At 38.9% G+C, this 24,171-nt stretch overlaps 4 protein-coding genes across 6 annotated transcripts; 3 read left to right on the plus strand and 1 right to left on the minus strand.

Moving 5' to 3' along the window:
- Nucleotides 1–506: 506 nt before the first annotated feature.
- On the plus strand, nt 507–5,175 carry LOC116258381 (uncharacterized). 3 transcript variants are annotated; one of them, XM_031635509.2, is made up of 6 exons: nt 522–1,050; nt 2,542–2,614; nt 3,528–3,621; nt 4,307–4,423; nt 4,506–4,563; nt 4,651–5,175. In XM_031635509.2, exons 1-6 carry the CDS (start codon nt 1,018–1,020, stop codon nt 5,086–5,088), a joined length of 813 nt encoding a protein of 270 aa, XP_031491369.1. In that variant the 5' UTR covers nt 522–1,017; the 3' UTR covers nt 5,089–5,175. The 3 variants fall into 3 exon arrangements, with proteins under 3 accessions (XP_049934955.1, XP_031491368.1, XP_031491369.1); XM_031635508.2 differs by having other exon boundaries at nt 514–1,050; nt 4,506–5,175; XM_050078998.1 differs by having other exon boundaries at nt 507–1,050; nt 3,568–4,423; nt 4,506–5,175.
- Nucleotides 5,176–5,597: 422 nt separating this feature from the next.
- Nucleotides 5,598–6,319, minus strand: LOC116258382 (uncharacterized). The gene has a single exon (XM_031635512.2). The coding sequence runs from the start codon at nt 6,221–6,223 to the stop codon at nt 5,777–5,779; it is 447 nt and encodes a 148-aa protein (XP_031491372.1). The 5' UTR covers nt 6,224–6,319; the 3' UTR covers nt 5,598–5,776.
- Nucleotides 6,320–8,979: 2,660 nt separating this feature from the next.
- Nucleotides 8,980–16,686, plus strand: LOC116258380 (WAT1-related protein At5g07050-like). Its single transcript, XM_031635507.1, has 7 exons — nt 8,980–9,266; nt 10,686–10,748; nt 10,871–10,987; nt 12,023–12,293; nt 12,512–12,676; nt 15,643–15,794; nt 16,168–16,686. The coding sequence occupies exons 1-7, from the start codon at nt 9,040–9,042 to the stop codon at nt 16,418–16,420; spliced, it is 1,248 nt and encodes a 415-aa protein (XP_031491367.1). The 5' UTR covers nt 8,980–9,039; the 3' UTR covers nt 16,421–16,686.
- A 3,352-nt stretch (nt 16,687–20,038) lies between these two features.
- Nucleotides 20,039–23,487, plus strand: LOC116258348 (WAT1-related protein At5g07050-like). Its single transcript, XM_031635459.2, has 7 exons — nt 20,039–20,339; nt 21,351–21,413; nt 21,532–21,648; nt 21,747–21,990; nt 22,102–22,266; nt 22,496–22,647; nt 23,102–23,487. The coding sequence occupies exons 1-7, from the start codon at nt 20,128–20,130 to the stop codon at nt 23,322–23,324; spliced, it is 1,176 nt and encodes a 391-aa protein (XP_031491319.1). The 5' UTR covers nt 20,039–20,127; the 3' UTR covers nt 23,325–23,487.
- The last annotated feature ends 684 nt before the right edge of the window (nt 23,488–24,171 follow it).

Genomic DNA, 24,171 nt, shown 5'->3' on the forward strand with positions numbered 1-24,171 from the left:
TCTCTCTCTCTTGCTTTTGCGTTGAGTAGTTTCACTGGATAGTAACAGTTTATTGCTAGTGCCAAACAATCTCTTAGATTACATGTTCTTGCTGCCTAAACTAATTCGCTAGATCTGAAAATTCACAACTTTAATAATGTGAGCCGGCATTTGTTTGGACTGTAAAGACCGACTTCAAGCATTAAGCAAGAATCTGATTTTAGGAGAGAGCTCGGGCAGTTATTTCAAAGCAAGAGTTAGTTCAACCTTTTAGTTGGGGTTGTTTAGATTTAACGAATTTCGCAACCTCCTCATACTATCTGCTTACCACTTTGATAATTGTAACTCTAAATAGATGTCACTTTCAATGTTAAGTTTCCAACATAAATTCCAAGCCCCTTGTTTCAAAAAATATAAAAAAATATGAAATTTTATCCACTATTTTTTTGGTTGAAATTGATTTGGTCGCTGTCATGCAACAAAAAATAGGATGGGCATTTTATTTGCCATGATTGAACTTTTTAGCTTCTAAGAATAAAAACGGTCGTCGATTCTGAGGGGGCCTTGAACCTATTTTGGACTAAAACGAAAGTTTCTGCTGTAATGGTTTCTGAATTTGTATGCTTTTGTGAGCTGAAGATGCTGAGCCCCCCTGAAAGTGAGCTATTTGGATTTTGGTGAGCATATCCTCCGGGAGGGCTTTCAAGAGAACGCGATCGATGCGTATTTTTTGGACGAAAGTGGCGGGCATTCTCCGCCATGTTCTAATAGAAAGAGAGTAGATCAGGATCAAACGCCCTTAGGAAATAGGGAAAAAAAGGGGAAAAGGAAGAAGTAGATAGGATTGAAGGCAACTACCGTCCCGCCATTATCGGGGAGGGACAGAGATGGAATTTCGTGTGAGTAATGGCGACACTGCGAGTTTCTGAAGGTCAAACGCCATCTCCGAGATCCGGATCTCTCTCTCCCCTCCTGTGTCTGTCTGTCTCTCTATGAGGAAGGGTTGGTGACGAGGAAGAAGGGATCGAAGGAAGCAAGATGAGGAAAAAGCTCGGCACTCGTTTCCCTGCGGTATGATCCCCTCCATCGGATTCTTCTCTGTTTTTTTTTTTTTTCAGACTTGAAGTTGAGATCCCAAACTTTTCCCCTTTCTTAATTTCAAAATGGGTCTTATTTCTATCTCTTGTTTGTTGTTTTTCTTTCCTCAAATTTGATGGTCAAGAAACTAGAGTGTCATGTGGTGCATGAGTTGTTTGCTAAGTTAACGGAACGGTGATCTCTTTCCATTTTCTGAACAAAATCTTGCTGGTCTACTTTTGTCGATATTTTCTACGCGTTGAATCGGAAAGGTTAACGAATTCGCGAAAGATGATTTTAAGTCCTTATACATATCTACTGTAGTGTTTTGGCTGCGAGAAATTTCTGGTCTTCCATTATCTTTGAGCTAATTTTACATCAATCTGCGAGAATCAATAGAGAGATGGGCCTAGAAACGTGCGAACAAGCCGTGTTTTTGGGGAAAGAGGAACGAAAATGTGCATGTCGATATAGGGAGTCCTCTCCGATCCAAATTGATCGTAGTAGTATGCTGTGTGCTAGTTCTCAACAGATCCGCTGTATCATGAGGTCGTGCCGTCCTTTCACGAAATGGATGAAAGGACTGAAAATGAGTTTCTTCTTCGCCAGTTCGTGTTCTATGTAGACTTCTTTCTCAACAACCCTTGCAGGCTTAGATGGGTAGCTCCCGGAAACCTGTGGGAGAGTCGACGAGCGGTTGTCGTTACAGACTCACCCTTACGAGTTTAGACTGTTCTATATTTCTGAGATCACTGATGGATTTACTCGCTGGCGACCTTTGTGTATCTGATGAAGATTGACGGTCAGAGAATGTGAAGGATCGACTGGGGTTAAGTCCCGTTCCTGTGTTTTCTCTCAAAGTTTGGTGGGGGCTGCCCCGGACACCTTGAAAGGTTCCTCGACATAAAAAAGAACGATAAAATGGAATTCCTCGCACTGGAAGAGCCTCATGCTGTAATCCGTGAAGATTGTGAAAGTGAATGTTCATCAGTAATCAGGCTGCGAGATTTGAATTTGTGTTGGCAAAGACTACCTATCATACGGATCATGATCCAAGTGTCTGATAAGCTTTTACAACGAAAGGGTTTTCTTTTGTATTCGTCTTCGGATAGACAAGATAGGGCATGCCTCAATACCGTTGTCGTTGTCGGTAGACGTGAATCACTCAGACAGCGGAACAAAAAATTTAGGCTGGAGGATGAATAGGTATATTTTTCTTTTTTTTTTTTACGTTTAACAAATAGGTAAAAATGTTTAAATTAATTAAAATAATAAAAAGATAAGTAGAATATAAAAGTTCGTCTTTGCGAGCGGCCAATGCATGTATACCGATAAAGAGACCTTAAATACTATTATTTATAAATAACATGTTTTTTTATGAGAAGTCATTGGGCAATTATTATTATCGTTTTTTATTTTTGCATTTCTGTGCTAAGTCCTAGTGCTGGGTTTAAGAAGTTTGTATTGTACTTGTCCTTTCCACAGTCGCGAATTAAGAAGATAATGCAAGCTGACGAGGATGTTGGGAAGATTGCACTTGCGGTGCCTATCTTAGTGTGTAAGTTATCAAAAACTCGACCATATGATGATTCACAGGATAAGGTTGTAACTGCATCTAAATTACATGCACCATATACAAGCGTAAGAACCTTGCCCTATGTTGGATGTGTTACCACTTACCTGTTTTCTCCCTTGCCTAGGATAGGCATGCGAAAAACAAACTGTTGCGGTTGTAGTAGTTTGGATTCAGAAAAATAAAAAAGCTGGTTCTGTGATTCTTAAGCGTGCAATATCTGAATACACATGCTTTGTCTGGATTGTGAGAATCATATGAACTCTTGCTTTTGTAAAAGTAAATTATGGTGGAATTTAATGCTGTGTACCTTGAGTGTATTTCTGCTCGGGGGGTGATTTTATATGTTCTGATGCTTCATGTAATTATACTAGCAAGCAATGACTTTATTAACTGGTAAGGCCGTAAGGGGTGCCCTGATCTATGTCACTCTTAATATGGGGACATGACTAGTGGTTAACAAGTTGTCCATCACTAAAAAAAGGTTTACTGTCTGGAAATGAAGTTGGGACATGAGTGAATGTAATTTTCTTTGTTACCACACGTTCAGGTGCATCTCATTCATGCATCTGCCATCTATGCACATGTTAGCTCTATAATGGTATAAAAGCCTTTCCTATCTATTAGATTGGGGAGGTACATTTATCATAGGCTGATTATACAACATTGGTGGAAATTGTACTTGGCAAATCAGATTAGTTTGGTGAAGGAGACGTGGGCAATTCACCGCTATTTGACCTGAAACATTGGGAAAATAATTCATGATATTTGTTGCTTGTTGGTTTTCTGTTTCTAATACTTGTAGTAAGATATTTGGCGTCTTTCCTGTAAAAGCTTCCGTTGTAGTCTTCACTATTCTGGTTTGAGCAGTTATCTGATTCATGCATATTGCTTTCAGCAAAAGCATTAGAGTTATTCCTGCAAGATCTTTGTGATAGGACATATGAAATAACACTGCAACGAGGAGCCAGGACAGTGAGTTCTTCTCACCTGTAAGTTAAAATCCTTCCGCTGTACCGAGCGCTCATTTTTTCAAATATTCTTTTACATCTTTTCCCACGTATTTTATAGTTATTTAAATGTGAAAACACGCTTATTTTAGGGCAAGTCATGGGGTTTATAATATCCTGACTAGAAAAGCCTGCACTGTGGACGGAGAAAGAAAAATAGAAGAACTAGTGAATATACTCTTTTTGTGACTTCTGTTTGTCTGTTTCACTTTAAGAAAATATAGATTAGGCATGAATGCCGGATGCAAATGGCCATAACTTTCAGATTAGGAGAATGTTAAGACTGGATGCTGCCAAAGTTGATTAACAACCGAAGGATCTAGGTTGTCTTAAATCTTGTTCTTTGCTAGAATCATGGTGTATAGCTGACATCAGAAAGTTAGTCAAGATATGAAGGAACTTATTACACGGTTTAAAAGGAAAACGGAGGTAGTTTTAGGTGTTTAGCTATAATATGTAGAATTAATTGAAGGGTTGAATTTTATCTGCGCGAGATGCATCACCTAGACCTCGTGTTTCAGGCCGTGATATGCTGTTTTGTGTGTCTTGTCTTCTTCATCAAGGATTCTATGAAATTGGTTTTGAACTCTATAGTTGTTGAACTCGTTCAGCTCACTGATTCAATATGCAACTGCTAATAAATTTTGGTTTTCTAACGCATGGTTAGAAAGCACTGCATTCATACGTACAGTGCATTTGATTTCTTGAGGGAAAGTGTGAACAAAGTCCCTGATATTGGTGGTTCATATCCTATGGGCGTTGAAAGAAATGGCATCAGAAGAAGGTAATTTGATTTCTTGATTTTTTATTTGTGCATCAAACTTCCATAGAATAAGCAAGCAAACGGTTAATTTCTAATTGGACAGAAAAGTATTAACTAACGGAGACTGTGGCACCATGGAAGACGGGAAGCGTGCAAAGGCGGTAAAATTTTTCCCAACAGAAACGCTTCCTTTACCACTGAAAATAGTACTGACAGTGCTCAAAACGAAAATAAAATCTCAATGGCAGGTAATGATGCATCATCATGTCGGAAGAGGAGGGCGTGGAAGGGGCAGAGGAAGAGGAAGAGGAAGAGGAAGAGGAGCTCGCGGCAGCAGGTTAAGCGAGGAAGGTGTAAAAATCCAGAAGTATGAAGACGACTTGGGCATGTGTTCTGATGATAATGATGAACAGGCTATTAAAACAGACAAACCGGAGGACCAAGTTGAAGGAAAAGAAAATACAGGATGTGCCAATAGCGTGGCAGTCACAGGGGGTACCAATGACGGTGTTGGATCTAAGGAAGTTCGGCAGCCGCTTGAGAATAAGGTGGAAGCAAATAATGAGTACATGGGCTGGCCTTTCTACGATATGGCTAATATGGGCATAGAGCCGGCACAACTTTTGCTTCTAAACAAGAAAACAGATCCAGAAGAAGAAGAGGACTATGACAATGATGAAGAATGAAGCTTCCAAATCCTTCATATTTGTCTCCTCCTAGGAGATTGTACAGAATTCCTGCATTTATCTATTTAAATTAGGTAATTATTGTGATCTTTGTCCATCTGCAAAAGCACGTCTCTGAATGCTTCGGCGAGTGAATGCTTTTTCCAACGATTATCTTGGTACCATTCATCGAATCACAAAATCTAAAATGGTCGAATTGTGAGGGCTGACAAGGAAAAGACATCTCGTTGCTAGCGGAGCTTATAAATATGATATACCACTGAAGCAGCATGAAGTCGCCAAGCGTTCTGACACTTTGTTTTAGCGTAGTAGCCAGGTGCACCATGGGGAGATAAGGTAGCATCAATGAAGATTCACCAAGTAAATAAGCAAGAGATACGCTTGCAAGACGAAGATGAAAGTGGTGCTTAAAGCAGCTATCTCTCCCTCCTCCCCTCTCGTGGCAGCAAAGGATATATTACCCATTGTGGATTTTAGAGTTACCAAACAGTCTTTTATCTTCTTAGATAGAAATTGCAACTCTAGACCACTCTTGATTTATTCGATTCTCAACGCTTCAGAACTAAAACATTCAGATTCTGTAATCTCATGACATACAAAGTTAATCATGAAACCACGATTACAGGAATTGCTACAGAACACACAGGAGATCTATGTCTCTGTTTAGATAGGTGCTATGTTCTTCCCTTCAGTTAGGGTGGATCCTGCCACTCTGCCTGGCGTCGCCACCAACCCACGCAGATTTCACCGTGGCGCTAGAGGCGACAGCAGCATCCGCGTACTTCCTTGATGCAGCACTAGGGGCACTCATCATGTACTTCCCCATCTTCCTGGCCGCCTCCGCTCCGTTCACCAGGCTCCTCATTTCCGCCATGGCCGATCCATGCAGGCGGCCCAGGCTTTCCAACTCCATCATGGACTGGGCTATCAGGCTTTCAAATTGGGCCTCGGCTGCCCTCAGCGACGCCTCCGCCTCTCTGGCCATCTCGTCCGCTTCAGCCTCCATGGCTGCCCACGACGCCATGGCCTCCTGCTCGAAGGCGGCCATGAGGTCCTCCACCCTCTTGGGGTCGAAGTTCTTGTCCGTGAGCGCCTCGTCTGAGAGGAGAGAGAATTGAGAGAGGAGGTGGTCCATGGAAAGGGAAAGGTGCTTTGGAGGAAGGAGATGATCGGAGGGTGAGCAGTGAGTGCGGCGCTTCACTTTGTGCTCACTCTAGCGAGAAGGGGAAAGTAGATTCCCATTCGGTTGACTGATGTTACAGTTTGATCGGTAATTTCATGGCCGGCCCAAAAGAAGTCCTTTTTCGTTAGCGTGGCTACCAAAGGCAGAGAAACGTGTTTTGGGGATAAGAGCGGTATATATCTTTCTTTTGTATCAAAAACATTTTTAAGATCTTCTTTCCTTTGAAATTTTACATTGACACCCGTAACTTTTGAATGGCATATAAATATAAAGTTTGAATATATACAAAGAAAATTAAATTTGATATTGGTGTTTTTGCTGATGTGACAAAACATTCATACTGGATTTATAGTTCATCAAATTAAGGATTTTATATGATCTTTAAGATCTATATTCGAAATATTCATCATATTTTTTTGTATTAAGAAAAGATCTGTTTTAATATAACGAGGACAAGTAGAGGGGGTGAAGCCAAGGTTTTAGCTCATATGTATACTATACACACACTTCTACATGTCATATAGCTGCTGGATAATCAAAATTGAAAAGGTCAGGACTACAATCGTCTTTTTCGTTGTACCAGACCTTACTGAATGTCACTATACCATCATAAATTTTAGTGATTCGGCAACATCTAACAAAATTATAATATATATATATATATATATATATATATATTGAAATCAACTCGCCATCTTTGTGACCGGATGATTAATTTTTTATTTTGTGTCACTAAAAACTATTGCAAAAAATACATTTCATCAATAAAAACTATGGCAAATAATTAGCCATCGCAAATGTATCTTTTGCAACATTTTTTAACTGACACAAGATTAAAAAAATAACCATTCGATCACGGAAGACTTGAGCTTAACTTTAACATGAACCTTAAAAGGAGACTAAGACAAGAAAGAGAGGGACAGGGTTTGGGCCTAACTTTAACATGAACACCACTGTCGGACTCCTTTTCTTATCATCTGACCACTTCAAGGTAACTGATAAGTTGTCGAGAAGCTTCCGGGCGTCTTTGTTACACCACCTGTGGCACGAGTTTTTTGGCATTTCATGAGTCTGATCATTATGTATGATGAAATATCACATGAATTCATATGCACACATTTAAATCTGCCCAATTGCTCATACTGTGAGTCTGTGATCTTCTACATCCCAAGTGAAGTGATCTCATTCTATCATCTGGCTTATCTTCTTTGTGTAGCAGTTGGAGTACAGATGCATGGCTCCATGAAATTGAGTCCATACTTCCATTCCACATAATCTTGGCCAAATTAAAAGATTCTAGCACAGAGGCCTAATGTGGGGTTAGCCCTTGTGAGCAAATTAGTTAATTTGCACCTCAAAACTTAAAAAGCTATCAATATATAAAGCCACACCAGCTTCTTAACTTCGTACAGTAACTATGACCTAATTAAGCAAACCTTTTTAGTTGCTGTTCTCTTTTTTTCTTAGAAAAAATGCAAACAGTTGGCAATATGAGCTATTGATTTGTTATTAAATGCATTAAGTATCCAACCTTATTCAATGAGCAATTCTAGGTTCGTGATCAGAATCGGAGATTTCCTTGTGCAGAAGCTTATTTTTAGAAAAATAGTCAAAATTTGGCATTGTCAATGTGTTGATGCTCCACAACAGATGAGTATAACAATATTCTTAAAATACCAGTAAATGGAATATGGAAAGTTGAATGCCTATCCATAAGCCTCAATTAGTTAAAGAGAAAGCGTAGAGAATTGTTAAGCAAAAAGGAAAAAATTCCACCTAACGCCTACTAAGCAACAGTAAGCTCATGGTGGTTTATGTGATAATTGATATTAAAGGGGATATAATCTTCCTGTTGTGATACTTTATATCTGATCCAACATGCAATCGAGCTTATCAACAACATGAAAGGTGTCGAGTTGTCCCCGAGGGGGTTGACGCAATGATTGGGACGGGAGCAGGTAGACTGCCAGTTGTTATTTCGAATTCTTGGGATGTTAACCTTTGTAATGCAAAAGGACTATTAATATGCACATTGAAGTACAGTAGAAGTGACACTTTGAGACACCAAAAGCAAACCCTATACCTTGGGAGGATAAAACTTCAACCCTCTTTTGAGCGATAAGATGAAATACTCTTCCTTCTCGCTCAAAAATGTAACAAGTTGAAGTCCCTGTATCAAGTCCCAGTCCTGCCACTCGGTGCATAATCTAACTTTCTCATGGTGGTGTCCCATTTAGTGGCCAGACCTCATCTAAAAATAATATAAACTTTTTCGTAAGTGGCCGATCGACTTGTCCATTAGCCCAGTCTTCCGGGGCTCCCCATCACTGAGAAAGAAAAATAAGAATGGAAAAAGGGAATTGTTTAACTAATGGTGCAACCCCAAAATGTTATAGGCTTCATGGTTTATTAATCTTCCCCTCCTTTATCCAGAGTTCTCTTAACAGCAAGTCATACACAAGAATACATCATCAAGCACTGAGTTTTTGTACCTTCTGAAACATCCAGGTCTGTTTCCACTTCACTGAAGTGGACTGCTATATTTTACAAACATATCACCATGGTTTTGGGTCTGATAGCCCATGAACTTGGGACTCAAGTGGGAGAAGTAGTGGAGTCTGCGCATACATGTATTCCGATTTGATAGGAATATATAAAGATACACACAGCATTGGGGGTCTTATTATCACTATATAAGAGCATGATTCTCTCCCATTTCTGCATCATTCATAGAGAATTTTCACCGATTTTTTGACTAAGTACTCATTATGTCCATTATGGGAAGTGGAGGAAGAGCATGGAGGTCTCTTGGTTCAGCATTCATGGGCGGGATGATGGCATACATTGCCATGATCTCTGTGCAGGTTGGGTATGCAGGATTGAATATCATCACCATAATTTCATTGAAGCAGGGAATGAGCCATTACACGCTTGTGGTATATAGGCATGCTGTTGCAACTCTTGTTATGGCCCCCTTCGCCATTGTTCTGGAAAGGTAAACTACTTGTGGTGCTTCTTGCATGCCTGGCATGTGCCCATGTTGCAAAATTAAACCATCTCCATGGAACAAAATATTCATGTAAGGCCGTTCAGGAACAGTAACATGTTAATGTTCCATATATCTACTAGCTTAAACAGTGTTTCATGAATCTGCTTCAATTTTTAGAGCAGGTGCATTGATCAATGACTTATTGTTACTACATCATTGAATCTCGATCGATTGATGTGTTTTGATATAATTTATAACTAGAAAGAAGGAGAAGTTTATAGCTTTTCATGATCAGTGTTTTCTATGGGCAACTCAGTGGACGAATATTTAAAACTGTTAAGAAAAGCTTCTTTTCATTTGAAAGTGATCACAAGCAAATAGTGCTTTAGATTGGAGAGGAAGTGCACGCAAGCTTCATGCTTTTGTATGAACATGGGCGTTGAGGACCAAATGGGAAGGCAACTGGGAGAAATAATTTCTCGCTTGAAAATGTATGCAATAGCTCGCTCCTCGTAATGCATATTGATTTACAAGAGCCCTTGTTAAATCGTGAAGTAAAATGTCGCAGCTATTTCTTGGTTTATCTATTCTTGATTGGACTAGTTTGATGGAAAATTATCAAGTTATAGTACCAAAAAGAACTGTTTGTTTTTGGCCACTTCACAAAACGCTGAAAGCTATATATGACCATTTCTAATACATACTCTGGCCTGATTTGAACAAAACCATCTAAATAATTATTAAAGATATGTAGCTGCTATCTTGAACGGCTGAAATAAAAGCCAGTTAACTTCAGCCGTTCATCCTCAGCCATATATGCATGAAGAGGCTCTCTCTCTTATACTGCCCCTTCCTCTCTCTCACACACTCACATGCGTCCAACATTATTGTGCAATTGTTTTTTCACAAATTGCATTTATATATTTTTATCCAACAAGTTGCTGTTAGGCAGATTCCTTACCAAAGTATGCCAATACAGCACCCCACTAGTATTCAACTCATAATTAAGCTTCATCAACTTGAGGGTCTTAAATTCAATCACTTCAATCACATACACACACACACACACACACATATATATATATATGTATGTATGTATATAAAATTTGTGGATATCTTTGCTTAGGTTTGCAGAGAATTACTCCGGCCTCAATAGCATACTGCCTTATGTAAATGTATCGAACAATGTGTTTAATGCATCGAACAGCTGTGCTTAGATGTTACTCAAAATGGGGAAAGGATTTCAGTTCTTATACATAACATCATATGTGCCCCCACATTGTGGGAGTATATATATGTGTGTGTGTATCTATGTATATATGATGTCAAACTTTAGAATGATAGCATATGTGCACTCTCTAAATTACACTGCATGTTAAAATTTTGTCCAATATTAACTCTGTGTGCAAATTAAATTTGAGGCAGGAAAGTGAGACCCAAGATTACTCTCAGCATCTTTTTACAAATGTTCGCACTTGGGCTGCTTGGGTACGTATTCACCTAAACTCATGACTCTTTTCTCATTGAGCCATCAATACGGGCCCATTGGATGCTCATTCAAGGCATGATGCGTTTATTTTTCTCTTTGGCTTGTGGATGTAACAATGTAGGCCCGTGATAGACCAGAATCTGTACTATGCTGGAATGAAGTACACATCAACGACGTTTGCATCAGCCATGTGCAACGTTCTTCCGGCCTTGGCCTTCGTAATGGCCGTCTTATGCAGGTGCAGTGCATATAACTTCTCCAAAAGATTCATTCTATTTATGTTGGCCACTCTTTTCTGAAGATCAACATGCGGGCTTGTATATATATTTAAGGGTGCACACCGAAAAAGTAAAGTTACTGTTCCTTCAGTAATATAAAAGATAAATACTTGAGTACGTAACCATATATGACTTGCCGTGCGCATATACATATTTTTTTTGTTTCCCTGCTCTTGGTGATCGCGGCCCCTTTCCTGATAAGGATGCAAACTGTTCAGATTCAAATAACTTAAAGGGGAGTTGAATCAGTTCACCTTTCACTTCCTCATTAAATAATGGATTTCATAGATGGTCTTTTTGAATAATGTCATATATGTAAATGTACAGCATTATATATATATATATAACTCCACCTTTTTATTGGCTTCTAACAATCTAACCAAAGCTGTCTGACCTAATATGATGGATGGTAAAAAAATAAAATAAAAGTGATAGACATTCTTGTCTTTAAAAATTTTTCTCCTTCTTTTTCTTTCAACTATCTATTTGTTTTAAATAAATGGTTTTGATGAGATGGTTGGGCGACTTTAGATAGCAGAACCATCATTCATTATATATATATATATATACTGTTAGGTCAGGAAAAAAAACCATACTCTTTAAAAGTATTTTAAATAAAATAACAACATCTTAATATGTTTATAAAGACTAATTTGATATAAAACATGCTTTAGTTTAAGTTGTTTTTACCAAAAATGGGGTTCACCCGATCAAAATTTTGATGTTATATGAGCCTTTCAATTTTATCTATTATCAAAATACAACTAAATTAAAAAAAAATGGTGAACTTATTATTTGTTATTCTTGAGATCGTATGTATATGGCCAGCCAAAAAAAAGAAGGACCTCAATAGTTGCATTTATGCAGTCTGGTTTGTGTTCCTGACACAGTGGCTTGTGACCTACCAATTACTCATATAATGTGTATCTTTGTTGGTTTGTGTGACTAGCGTGGCTTTAATTGCTGCCTGGGTGAAATTAACGGTACATTAACAGGATGGAGACGGTGGAAATAAAGAAGTTGAGGAGCCAAGCCAAGATCATAGGGACGGCGGTCACGCTGGCGGGGGCGATGGTCATGACCCTCTACAGGGGTCCCATGGTCGACAGCTTGTGGTCGGGGCAGCGCCGTCAAAGTCAATTAGGACCCACCGGCCCCGCCACCAGAGACGGCGGCACTTCCGGCGACGCCGACACCGATTGGGTGAAGGGTGGCATCATGGTCATCTCTGCTTGCTTCTCGTGGGCCGCTTTCTTTGTCCTTCAGGTGCCCATACTTGCTTTTCACATTATCTTGTATACTACTTTTGCTTAATGTCGCTAATTACATCAGAGAATATTAATTCAAACAAGTAACATATATCAGCATCGACGCATACATACCCTTTTATGCTTAATTTGGTAGGATAAAACTTAATATTTTATCATAATTTTTGTTTATCTTGTGGGGTTTTTTTTTTCTAATTTTTTTGAGGTTTTTTCCAGGCCTTCACTCTCAAGAGGTATTCGGCTCCGCTGTCGCTGACGGCGTTGATATGCTTCATCGGGACGGTGCAGGCGGCAGTGCTGACGCTGGTGATGGAGCGCCGTGCTGGTGCCTCCGCTTGGGCTTTGGGCTGGGACAACAAGCTCCTCACGGCCGTCTACTCGGTACCCACTGTCATCACTTCCCATGCAACTCTGCTGGGAGATCTTCTTCCTCATTTATTCCAAAACAATGAAAGATGAGCACAAAATAATGAGGCTAACAAAGAAATAAATCATGCCCCAACAACATTAGAGGCTGCCCGCCCATTCATAGTTAGAAAAGAAAACTTAGAAAAGGGCTTCACTTCTTAGAATGCCTATAGATTCAACTTAACAAGTTTGGCTTAGGAAAGAAAATGTCTTTGCCAACCTAATTACTTGTTCATGATTTTACTGCGCAGTCCTTCTCAGTATGAATAACAAAACTTCCCATAGAACTTAGATTTCTGTGTAGTTTTTTCTTTTTTTTTTTTTTAAATCCTTGCCTTGGATTCAAATTCACTTGACACTTGCTGCATATTGAGGAAGCGTCTCCATTGCTGAAAGGGACAATATCATCGTCGAAAAAGAGTCGTGGCCCAATACTGCCATGACCTCTAAACCTTGGAATCTTAATTCTGCTAATAGCAGTTCCCACCTTTAATCTTCTTGATAATGCTTCTATCACCATCACAGAAAGCAGTAGATATATTGGGTCGCCTTGTCGCATAGCCCTGTGACTTCCGAAAAATTTCTCCCCACCTTCATTAATTAACATCAAAGCAAATGAGGCAGATGATATATATTTCATCACTCTATAAGCTCATGCCTCACTACTTAAAGCGTAGCCAGAAAAATTGGGACACTCCTTTAAAAATATTCTTAAATATCATATTTAGTGGGGCACTTTTATATATATATATATATATATATATATATATATATATATATATATATATATATATATAATATAAGAATAAATGTCAAAGATGCCCATTTAAAAATAAATTTTTTTTAAGAGACATGTAGCTCCACCACTGTGGAAAACCTATCATAAAAAGTACCGGGTCCACCCACCTCCGGCGGACATGGTACAATTGTCTCAAAACTTCTCCCAGTCACCCACTTGAGTAAGGATAGGTATTGCCGGGGTATTCCAGTACATGATGATGGAAAATTGTTGGGCCAGGCTAACCAGAATCGGCTATTGGAGACCCGATTGGGCCTGATACATATTTAACACTCATCTTTATATATATATATATATAAAATATGCTGGTAGCTGTCTCATTTAAAAATTCTTGACGCGTTGTTGATGGCTCCTTGGAAATTCTTAGCACGTTACTATGGGTCCATTAGAAATGTTTGGCATGTTGTTGAGGGTTTTTGAAATATTAAAAACTAAAATGTTAAGGATTTTAAATAAGGATAGATCATAGACATGGAACAAAGTGCCCAATAGGCATGAAGTTGGCAGTCGAGCCTGACCCAATAACTAAGCATGTTGGGCTTGTGTTGCCGATAAGGTAAGGGCTTTGGACCTGCCTGAGCCCAACTTTGTTGAGCTTTGTGCCAACCCGAAGCTCAACTCTACAATAGGAAAATTTACTAAAGAAATTTTCATATAACACAGAAGCTATAGTATTATCACTTAATTTCATAAATCTTCGTACCTTCTCAAAGAAAGTCTGGTAATGCTTGATCACCTACCTGCTGAGCATGTATTATAATTTTTTATGAAAAAAAAAATCATCCTTAAGGGAGCTGCACAATGGACATGGTAGATGATGGTAGGTGGCTAGTTTCTGTTTTAAATATCTGAGATATCAATTTTCTGTGTTGCAAAAAAAAGTCACACACACAAATTAAAATGTGTTGGGGCGACATCTTAAAAAACATAGATCAACCTTGTACCCTAAGGGTATGAGAGGTTGGGTAGAGTGTTTGCTTTCTTCTAGTTGATAGAATGTCCACTCACTTAAAATTTTAAAAAAATCAAAATTAATAAAATATATCAAAATTGGTAAAATATATCAAAATATGAAAAATTCTGGAATGCAGTTTTAAAATGAGTATATATAAACCATCATGTATTTTTTTCTTTAAAATACAGAAAGACACTTCATATTTGAGTAAATAACAAATAAACATGTATACCCCTTTTGTGAGAAATTTTCAAGACAGTTGTCCTTTTACAGAAAGCGTTAATTCATTTGTGTAAAAATATCCTCCTTGGGGATTTAATTTTGTTGGACAAGAGAAGAGTGTGTTTTAGGAGAGATGTTTAATCATTTAATTTTTAGGTGTTAGAAGCCTATTTGTATTTTTTTCTTACATTTCGTTAATTGAAGAACTACCTCTCACACTGAAAAATATATTAGCTACACCAACTGTGTGATCTGATTTAAAAACGATCGGGTATTCTTGTCGATTTGGTTTTTTTCATTAGTTTTGTCGTTTACATATATAATTATGATAAATGCATGCTTTTTTTCAGAAACGAACAATATTTTACAAATAATATATTTTCAGGCATCATAAACAGTTCGCTTTACCGCCATGGAAAAATCATTTTTGACTTGCATGTGACTAAGATTCAAATACAATGAGAGTCATCGCTTGTAGAGCATATATTCTTATAATACATGTTTCAAGAACACAATGTTTTTATCTTAAGAAACATGGGATGTTGAATTTAGGAACAACATCCATAATCAGATCATGATCATCTTTTTGAGAACTAAAACATAATGTGTAAATGAATTTTTATTAACGTATAGTACTCCCATGCATAGAAGGCTCTATTGCCCAATAAAAGATCACACGGGGGCGGAGGAAGGAGTGGGATACCTGTTGGAATTGTCCACATGAAATTTCTTATTTTCATATTGACATTTTTTTATTAGTTTATCTCATTTACATATTAGTGATCCTTAAAAATTTAAAATTTTTAAAGCAAGAGAATTTTCTAGCACCTCCCCTATGGCCACATTGATCTGCATATTATACTTGTGATTGCAAATTTCCGGCTGATTGATTTTCTTAATTCCTTGAGATCTGCCGATGCATTTGCTTTTACTGGAATGCGTTGTGTGTGTATGCATGAACAGGGGACGGTGTGCTCTGGGGTGACGTATTACGTGCAGGGTCTCGTGATGAAACAGAGGGGCCCCGTCTTCGCCACCGCCTTCAGCCCTCTCTTTCTCGTCATTCAAGTGGCCATGTCCTCCCCCATCCTCCACGAGCCCATCTTCTTGGGAGGGTACCCACACTTCTTATTCTCCTCTTTTTAATATACGTATGCATATATTCTTCCTATCCGTTGTGCTTTTTCTTAATTAATTTGTATCTTTTATGTAACGAAATACATGTGCTCTCCGACTCATCCTGCAGCTCCTCTTATTTTCTGTCCTTTCATTGGTGTCATGCCCACTATGAAAGAAGTTGGATTCTATATAAATGGAGTTAGGCAGTAGGCATCAAATCAACATCTTTTTATTGCGTGGTTGAAAGAGTGTGTGTGACGCAATGACATGACAGAGTTCTAAGGGTTTAGGGTTTAAGTACTTAAAAGATGGATTTGGTTTTCATATATATGTCACATTGTTGAAGACATATTCCGTTTCTAATTTCAGGATAATCGGTGGAGTTGTCATAGTGGTTGGGCTGTATGTTGTGCTGTGGGGCAAAAGCATGGAGTACGTGCGACCCGTTATGCCAGCAGCAGGTGAGAATGAGCCTGACCCCGAGGCATTGGCAGCCTCGGCCAAGGCTGGCAAGTCGAGCGGCGCCACCGGAGATGGAGATCTCATGGAGGTGCCGCCGGTGGCGGCGCTGCCTAACTGTGACTGCAGAGCTGAAGCGGATTCTTCATATGCTGCTAAGTAGTAATCTTATTCAACCAGATCAAAACTTAGTCTGTGTGCATATGTGTGTGTGAGAAGGTTTGGTGCTCCTAGCTCAATCTGTCAACTGCTGGTGAGTGGTCCATGTGTGTGTGGGTATGCTTTATTTTGTGTCTTTGTAAGTAATGCGTGTTGCCGACGGTCTCACTCACATGGGTACCATGCACCTGGTACTGTATTATAGGTGTACAAAAGATGATGTTTCCCATTATCAACATATATAATAAAGATGATGTGAAGGATTCCTTTTCGGGCTATTAAGAGATGCGTCTCCATTTGTGCATGAGGGAGAGATGTAGAGAGAAAGAGTTCTTGCGTCCACATGTTATATAATGAGAATGGAAGACAATATGTTTTGTGCGTCGAGGAAATAGCAAAGTTGCTGCAAATCTCTGTTGGGAAATTCTCAAAATGGTCGTATTAGTTTGAAAAATCTTCTCAAGATGGTGGTCTTCTATTAGGCCCATCTTTAATTAACAAAAATCATTAGTATTTAACAAATACATTACACCAAATTACTCTTTAAATCATATCGATAAGGTCGGATTGCAGTGAATGATGACTCTCGCAATCCAGCTATCTAATAGGACCCTCCATTTGAAGTAGAAAAATGGTTTATGAGAGAAAAACAATAAGAAAAAGAAGTGTGAACCAATGATAAAAACACTGATCATCTTTATATTCTTATTTTTCTATTAGTCGCATATCGGAATGGATTAGACTGCTCTAGTTAGATCAAAGCGATTATTAATCCTTAAGTGGCATATTTCGTCTAGGTTAAGTGCTGCAGGGTGGAGCCGGATCTTGGTGGATTCCTAATCATCTCAAAAGGAAAAAGGAATTCCTTGTGCCTGAATCATGCACTTTGTATTTATTTTACTAAGTTTGCTTTACAGATAAAGATGGAAACTTTGCCTTGATAATTGATATCTCCCTCTAAGGCAAATTTTATAAACTTACTCAGCGTGCCAAACAGGCATAATCTTTGGTTAATTATTAACCGAACTATTTTTCTGCAAAAGAAATCGTGGATGATCACCAGAAAGGGGAAACAAGGCGCCTTTTGAAAAGTTAAACTATTTCCGGTCATTAAGGACTCCATTAGGCGAAGGGCCAAGCTGGCGAATCTTTCAGAACTCTTGCAGTACTTATTAGTCTAAGCCAAGTGTAAGCTCGCTCACCACTCTGAACCCTTCTTTTGTTGTTTTCCTTTATGAAAAGCTTGTCTCAACGCCATTTTTCTGCTACCCTCATGGCGGGCATGCCATGGCCACAAGAAGCGTCATCAACCACTCAGTCTTGTCTATCTTTCGTCTCTCTCAGTGTATTATTGTACTGTCATGTGATTCTGCTTAGCGCAGTAGCTGGTGCCTGTGTCCAATACAACAATGGGTGGCATGAACATACAGTGGGGAGTACATCGTTTCGATGAGGTGGTTAAAGAAAATGAAGCATGATTATCCTTAGCACTACCATGTAGTGCTTAGTGCTTAGTTATAAGCATGGTTTTAACAATGGCGGATCATGCACAGGGCTCCTCCAGTATCTGTCAAAAGAGAAAAAGGATCGAATCCCTTTTGCAAAGAGCCAATAATGGCACACTAAAGTTTCTATTTGCGTCTATGGCACAACCACTGGTCAGGTTCCTTTTCGAATACTTGGCCACCCAAATTTCGCTTTCTGAGCAAAGCAAAAGTTCATGATGTAGCCAGCCAGTCAAACGCGAGCTACAATCTTCGTATCCTTCTGAGATCTCATTCTCTCTGGAATTTCTTGTGGCGATTTTGAATTCGTTCCTGTTTATTAAAAAAAAAAAAGTTATACACATGAAACATGCAAGACTGGAAAGAGAGACTTTTTGTTGTAAAACGTTTTAATTTTTCTGCATTATTATCAGCATTAGTTTGAAAATTCAAGAAATATAAAGGTAAATTGTGCTTAGTGCTTTACCACATAGATTTGTACTATGGCCTGGACCAGAAAGTGCGAACTTTGACTGAAAGGAATGGCATTTTTATCCTTATTTTGAAAATAATTTGGGTACGAATTAAAGGACATGCTTTGCTTTTTTTCGCAAAAATACAAAAAACATAAATAAAGGCTTGTTGGTTCTCCATTGAATTCCTACCACAGGCTCCTTCACTTCTCCCTTTTTCAGCAAATTAGAGAGTCCAAGGTTATTAGTTTGGCATGCTGATCACCAGCAAAAGGATGATGTATTCACTTAACATTTTAACAAGTGGATGCATATAAAAGCAAGGGTGGAAAATGGATATATGATAGCATCTTTTTTCATCTTAATTCTGAAAACATTCATATATCCTTGGACCCTGTACCATGGTTTCCTTAATAATCTAAATCAATTTAACAAAAGGTTGAAATCACCTTAGGGTTAGTGCATCCACTTTTTATAGTCCAAAAAAGTAGTGCCTAAAAGAATTGATTGTGCTTTCACCAGCCCAACTATCTACACTACACCTTAAAGAGCTGGTCAGCAAGAGAAGGTACTTTGGTTTTATCCTTGCCATTACTATAATGAATAAGATGTGATTCTTATTCATATATATATATATATATATATACATATATTTCTCTCAAAAAACTAACTGCATGCACAAATTAGTGCAAGCTTGATGCCCAATTACCTAAAAGTTGAGATAATGTGCGCGTAGATCAGATATGATTCTTAAAAGTCTTTATTGAAGAAAAAGAACGTCAGTAAAGACACAGCAAAATGTCTTGAGAACAAGCAGTTTTTTCAGAAAACATCACTGGGAGATAAACCTTTAGTGACGTTTTCAAAGGAAAAAAAAGCCATCATTGAAGGTCTATCGTTACTAGCATTTTTTGTGTCACTGGCATCTTTTTGTGTCGGTAAAAGTTTGTTTCCCAACAAGAATACTTTGTCATTATCTTGTGAATCTAATTCATAAATTAGAGTAGATTCACAAAAACACTTGTTCTAGTGTTTTATGTACTTATCTCTTTTTTTTTATAAGGTTGATAGGACAATAACAAAGTGTTAAAAACTGTTTGGCAATAATAGTATATTATTATTCATGACAGGTGCTCTCGCCAACGAGGTGATGGAGTGGCGATCGAAACTGGTGTTCCTGACCACCGGCAGTAGGAGGTCAATTTTATTGCCCACGGTTTTCAAAAACATTTTAAAAAATATATATACTTTTTAAAAAATCAGAATACCTTATCTGTTACAATTGGAAAGTAAAAGAAGTCCCCACAAAACTTTTACCGGTGACCCAAAAGCCATTGGCAGTTTAATCACCGACGACTAGTCGTTATTTCCCCCCTCCATTCTAGGAGCCGTTGGGAATTGTCAATATTGTTGTAGTGCCTCTCATTAAGTAAATTTCATTCCTTTTACTTTTCCTTTGTACTTCCTTGATATTCATTCAAGAAATTTCATATATTCATCCTTCTTCCTGACTCGGATTCCTTTATCTATTTGTTAATTTGCATACAGTGACGTGATGAACTTCCGGCCAATTATTGAAATGGTAGTGGAATCCCTTTATCTAGGGGTTGATGACTAAAAAAAATGAGGCAAAGGCCCCCCCATCGCCTCCTATATAAGGGAGCTTGCTTTATGAGTCTTCAACACTGTGAGGAGATACAGAGTAGTACGAGCAAACTGTGGGGGTTTAATTAGTTTGTATAGGAGAAGATCAGATGGCAGGTGGGAGGGCATGGGGCTCTGTCTCTGCATTCCTCAAAGGGTCGATGCCCCACGTAGGGATGACTGCGCTGCAGATAGGCTACGCTGGGATGAACATCATCTCCGTCGTCTCCTTCAAGCAAGGCCTGAGTAACTACACGCTTGTGGTGTACCGGCACGCCGTGGCGGCGCTTGTCATGGCCCCATTCGCTATCGTCTTAGAAAGGTGCCTTTCTGAGTGCATACTATCTACTTTCTGTTCCAATTACCGCTCCTTAAACAAATCTTATAAGCTGTGTTTGATTGTTAGGTTTAGTCCGCAGCTTAAACAAGCAGTAGATTTTTCAACCGAGGATCTCAAATCTGTGTTATCTTGTGAAAAACGGATTTGTGGTCCGAGAAGGGAGGGGCTGACCACAAATCTATGGTTTTAAGATCCACAATAAACTAAGATATAAGATGCGAAGGTATCAAACGTGTAGCCATAGAGTGGTCTCATCCTCCATGCATGCATGGGACAAAAACTGCCTTCCTGCCAGGAATAGACCGAAGCAAACATGAGCCGTCCTGGTCCACGCTGTGTGTCCCATTTTTTGGAAAGCCAAAACAGGATAACGGGTTGCTGGCACTCAAGGCAATAAAGCAAACATCAACGTGTATTTATGTCCATGCGCGACATGAAAACTAGAAATATGAGTTTCCTAGTTATATTTTTGCTGCATAGAAAAGCTTTTTTAATTTCTTCATACTGATGAGGCTGTTGTTTCATTTTGGGCACGTGATCATACTAGCTTAGGTAGTAGATGATATATATATATATATATATATAAGAGAGACAGAGAGAAGAATCTGATGACGGTAGTATTGTTAAAGTGTGCCGCTAATGGGCGCATGCACTATCAGCAGGTTGGTGATATTATTGATTAGTATGGGACATATGAGTCATCTACTGAATACGCAATAGCTTGGTTATTGGTTTATATGTCAGAGAGCAGGTCTAGATTTTGATCACCGCTCACCCGAATGTTTGCCTGCAACTAGAGCACGTCGAACAAAAATTGCACTATAAAACAAAATATGTATTTTACAAACGGCCGAAAAATGGAGAAAGCAACGTCGATAAAACTTTTGGCGATGTCTGGAAAGATCATTGGTGAAGAGAATGTCCAAAATAACTCCCGTTGTTTTGCAGATGATTAAGAAAAATATCTAACTCTGTTCAAGTGATCTTCAACAGGAAAGGGAGGCCGAAGATTACGTTTTCTATATTTTTGCAGATGTTTGTGCTCGGGCTCTTGGGGTAAGTGCTCATTCAAAGACCTTTTGTCTATTCCGAAACAGATCTCTTCACTATTTATACTTTTGGAAGACTAGCTGAGACATGGTTTCTCTTCTTTGGTGCGTATCTATGCTGGCAGACCTGTGATAGACCAGAATTTGTATTATTTGGGAATGAAGTACACGACGACCACATTCACGTCCGCCATGTGCAACGTCACTCCGGCCATGGCCTTTGTTATGGCCTTGTTATGCAGGTGAACCTTCTACACTTCAACATTTTTGTTTGGTAGTAGTATCTTTTATGTGTTTGATATTTACTCTCTCTCTTTCTCTATCTCTCATACTTGTACAGGATGGAGATCGTGAATATAAAGAAGGTAAGGAGCCAAGCTAAGGTGGTGGGGACACTAGTGACAGTGGCTGGAGCAATGGTGATGACTCTGTACAAAGGACCCATTTTGGACATGGTGTGGTCGTCCAGTCACCACGCATCTGGATCATCGTCTAGCACTGAGTATGTGGGCACAGAATTTGTGAAGGGCTCCATCATGATCATCATTTCTTGCCTCGCCTGGGCTGCCCTCTTCGTGTTGCAGGTGTCCTACCTAGTTGTGCATGTCTAAGAGAATTTGAGAAAAGGAAAGATGTTTTTGTGCAGAGACAGAGTTTTTTCTGTGGAAAATAACACGCGCTCTCTTCCCTTTTAGGCCTACACTCTAACGAGGTATCCGGCTCAGCTCACCCTCACCACAATGATATGCTTCATCGGCACGCTGCAGGGCGCTGTTGTAGCGCTGGTGATGGAGCGCCACTCTCCTTCTTCTGTCTGGGCCTTGGGTTGGGACAACAAGCTCCTCACTGTTGTCTACTCGGTACCAATCAATTCCATGAATCTCCTTCTCATACAGGAAAAAAAAAAACAGATCCAAACCAAGATACCAATAAGCAATTAATAATGTAACCAACAGGAAAGTGATAAAAGTATCCGACTGGAGTTCTGTTAATCTTTACTAGTTACATGCATAGAGATTTCTTTTTTTCTTTACCATCATCTTCTTTATGCTGGTTTTGCTCATAAGATTGTGTAAATGTTCATGGCAGGGAGTGGTGTGCTCGGGGGTATCGTACTACGTGCAAGGGCTGGTGATGGAACAGAGGGGTCCTGTTTTTGCTACAGCTTTTAGCCCTCTCAGCATGGTATTCCAAGTCATCATGTCCTCTCCTATAATTCACGAACCAATCTACATGGGCGAGTATGGATTTTCTTCTGCTTTCACTATACTCGAAGTCTTTCTTTGTTTATTTTCTAAACTTCTGTTAATTGGTCACTGAATCGAGGAAGTTACTAGCTGCGTGTTTTCCTGTGCTTAACACACTTGGTTCATGGATAATACTGCGCAATTATGTTTGAGCAGTATTTTGCCAATTACACGGATTAAGTGGGGCAAAACCTGCAGCTAACACCATTTCTTTCTTTAATATTCTTCTGCAGGTGTTAACTTATGGACTAATCAGAGTCCCAAGAACAAATGTCCAATTGGATAATAGTTAAAATACATGATCAACTTCATGAACACTAAAAGTATTTCTACTCTAAGGAATTAGTCATATATGCTAAATGCAGTCAAACTTGTTTTTCACATTAAATGCGCAGATTGCTAGCTTGTTGCATACTCATGAAGCGGCTGGGTTTCTTTTGCTTTTCAGGATAATTGGTGGAGTTGTAATTATTGTTGGACTGTATTTTGTCTTGTGGGGTAAAAGCATGGACCACATCCTTATGTTACCGGCAGACCCCGAAGCAGCAGCAGGAGTTGGAGAAAAGGCTGATAAGCTTACAAATGGAGATGGTTTCTCAATCGAGGTGGCGTCCATGGAAGCTCTGCCAGAGTGCTCTTGCAGACCCGAAATTGCTTCTTCACGTACTTGACCATCACTTCATTTGCACACGCATGTGCATGCGATCTTACTACTGTAACTCTTGACTGGTCAATGTCTACCAAAAACAACCCCTTTTGTCTCTCTCTAGAACCACTCCTGATATTTTGACATGTCTACCTATCTCTAGTAAATAAGATATATCTTTTACGTAATGGCTTTTGGGCAATGGTGTGCTTGTGGAAAGAGAGAGAGAGAGAGAGATTTCTTGATTTCTTGCGTTAATAAAGAAGAGAGCGAGTTTTGTACACCACCTCCTGTACGCAATGAACATATGTTGAGGAGTGGACCCTAAATATACTTCAATCGCCTAATATTACAGGTGCACATTGAATATTTTTAAGTTTTTCATTATTTCATATCTCTGTCATTATCTTATAATTCTAAAGTATGAAATAACAATAAATGTATACGATAATGACAACAATATAAAATAATGAGTGTGAGATAATGATAAAAATATGAGATAATGTATTGACATGAGGATGAGATAATAACATGAATGAAAAAAAATGAAGACATTTTTTTGCTCCTATGTTGGTCATAACTATACGCACACACAAACTGACACAAATCATTTGGTTTGAGATTTACCGAATTCCAAAATCTTAGTTTTTTCTTTCCTTTTTTTTTTTTGTCTCTACAAAAAGTTATCTTTTTTAAATTAACCTAGTTATGACTATATTGACTTACAAAAAACTTAGGGGACTTCGGCGTCGTACATAACCCGCTTTGAATAAAAAGGAAACGATGGCGAGTGTTAAAGGATACATGAAGAAAAGTAGAGATGAAGTCGGATGCTAGGGAATGTCGTTCACCACTAACGTCATACATCAGAA

The sequence above is a fragment of the Nymphaea colorata genome, chromosome 8, assembly GCF_008831285.2.
Source record: "Nymphaea colorata isolate Beijing-Zhang1983 chromosome 8, ASM883128v2, whole genome shotgun sequence".
NCBI lineage: Eukaryota > Viridiplantae > Streptophyta > Magnoliopsida > Nymphaeales > Nymphaeaceae > Nymphaea > Nymphaea colorata.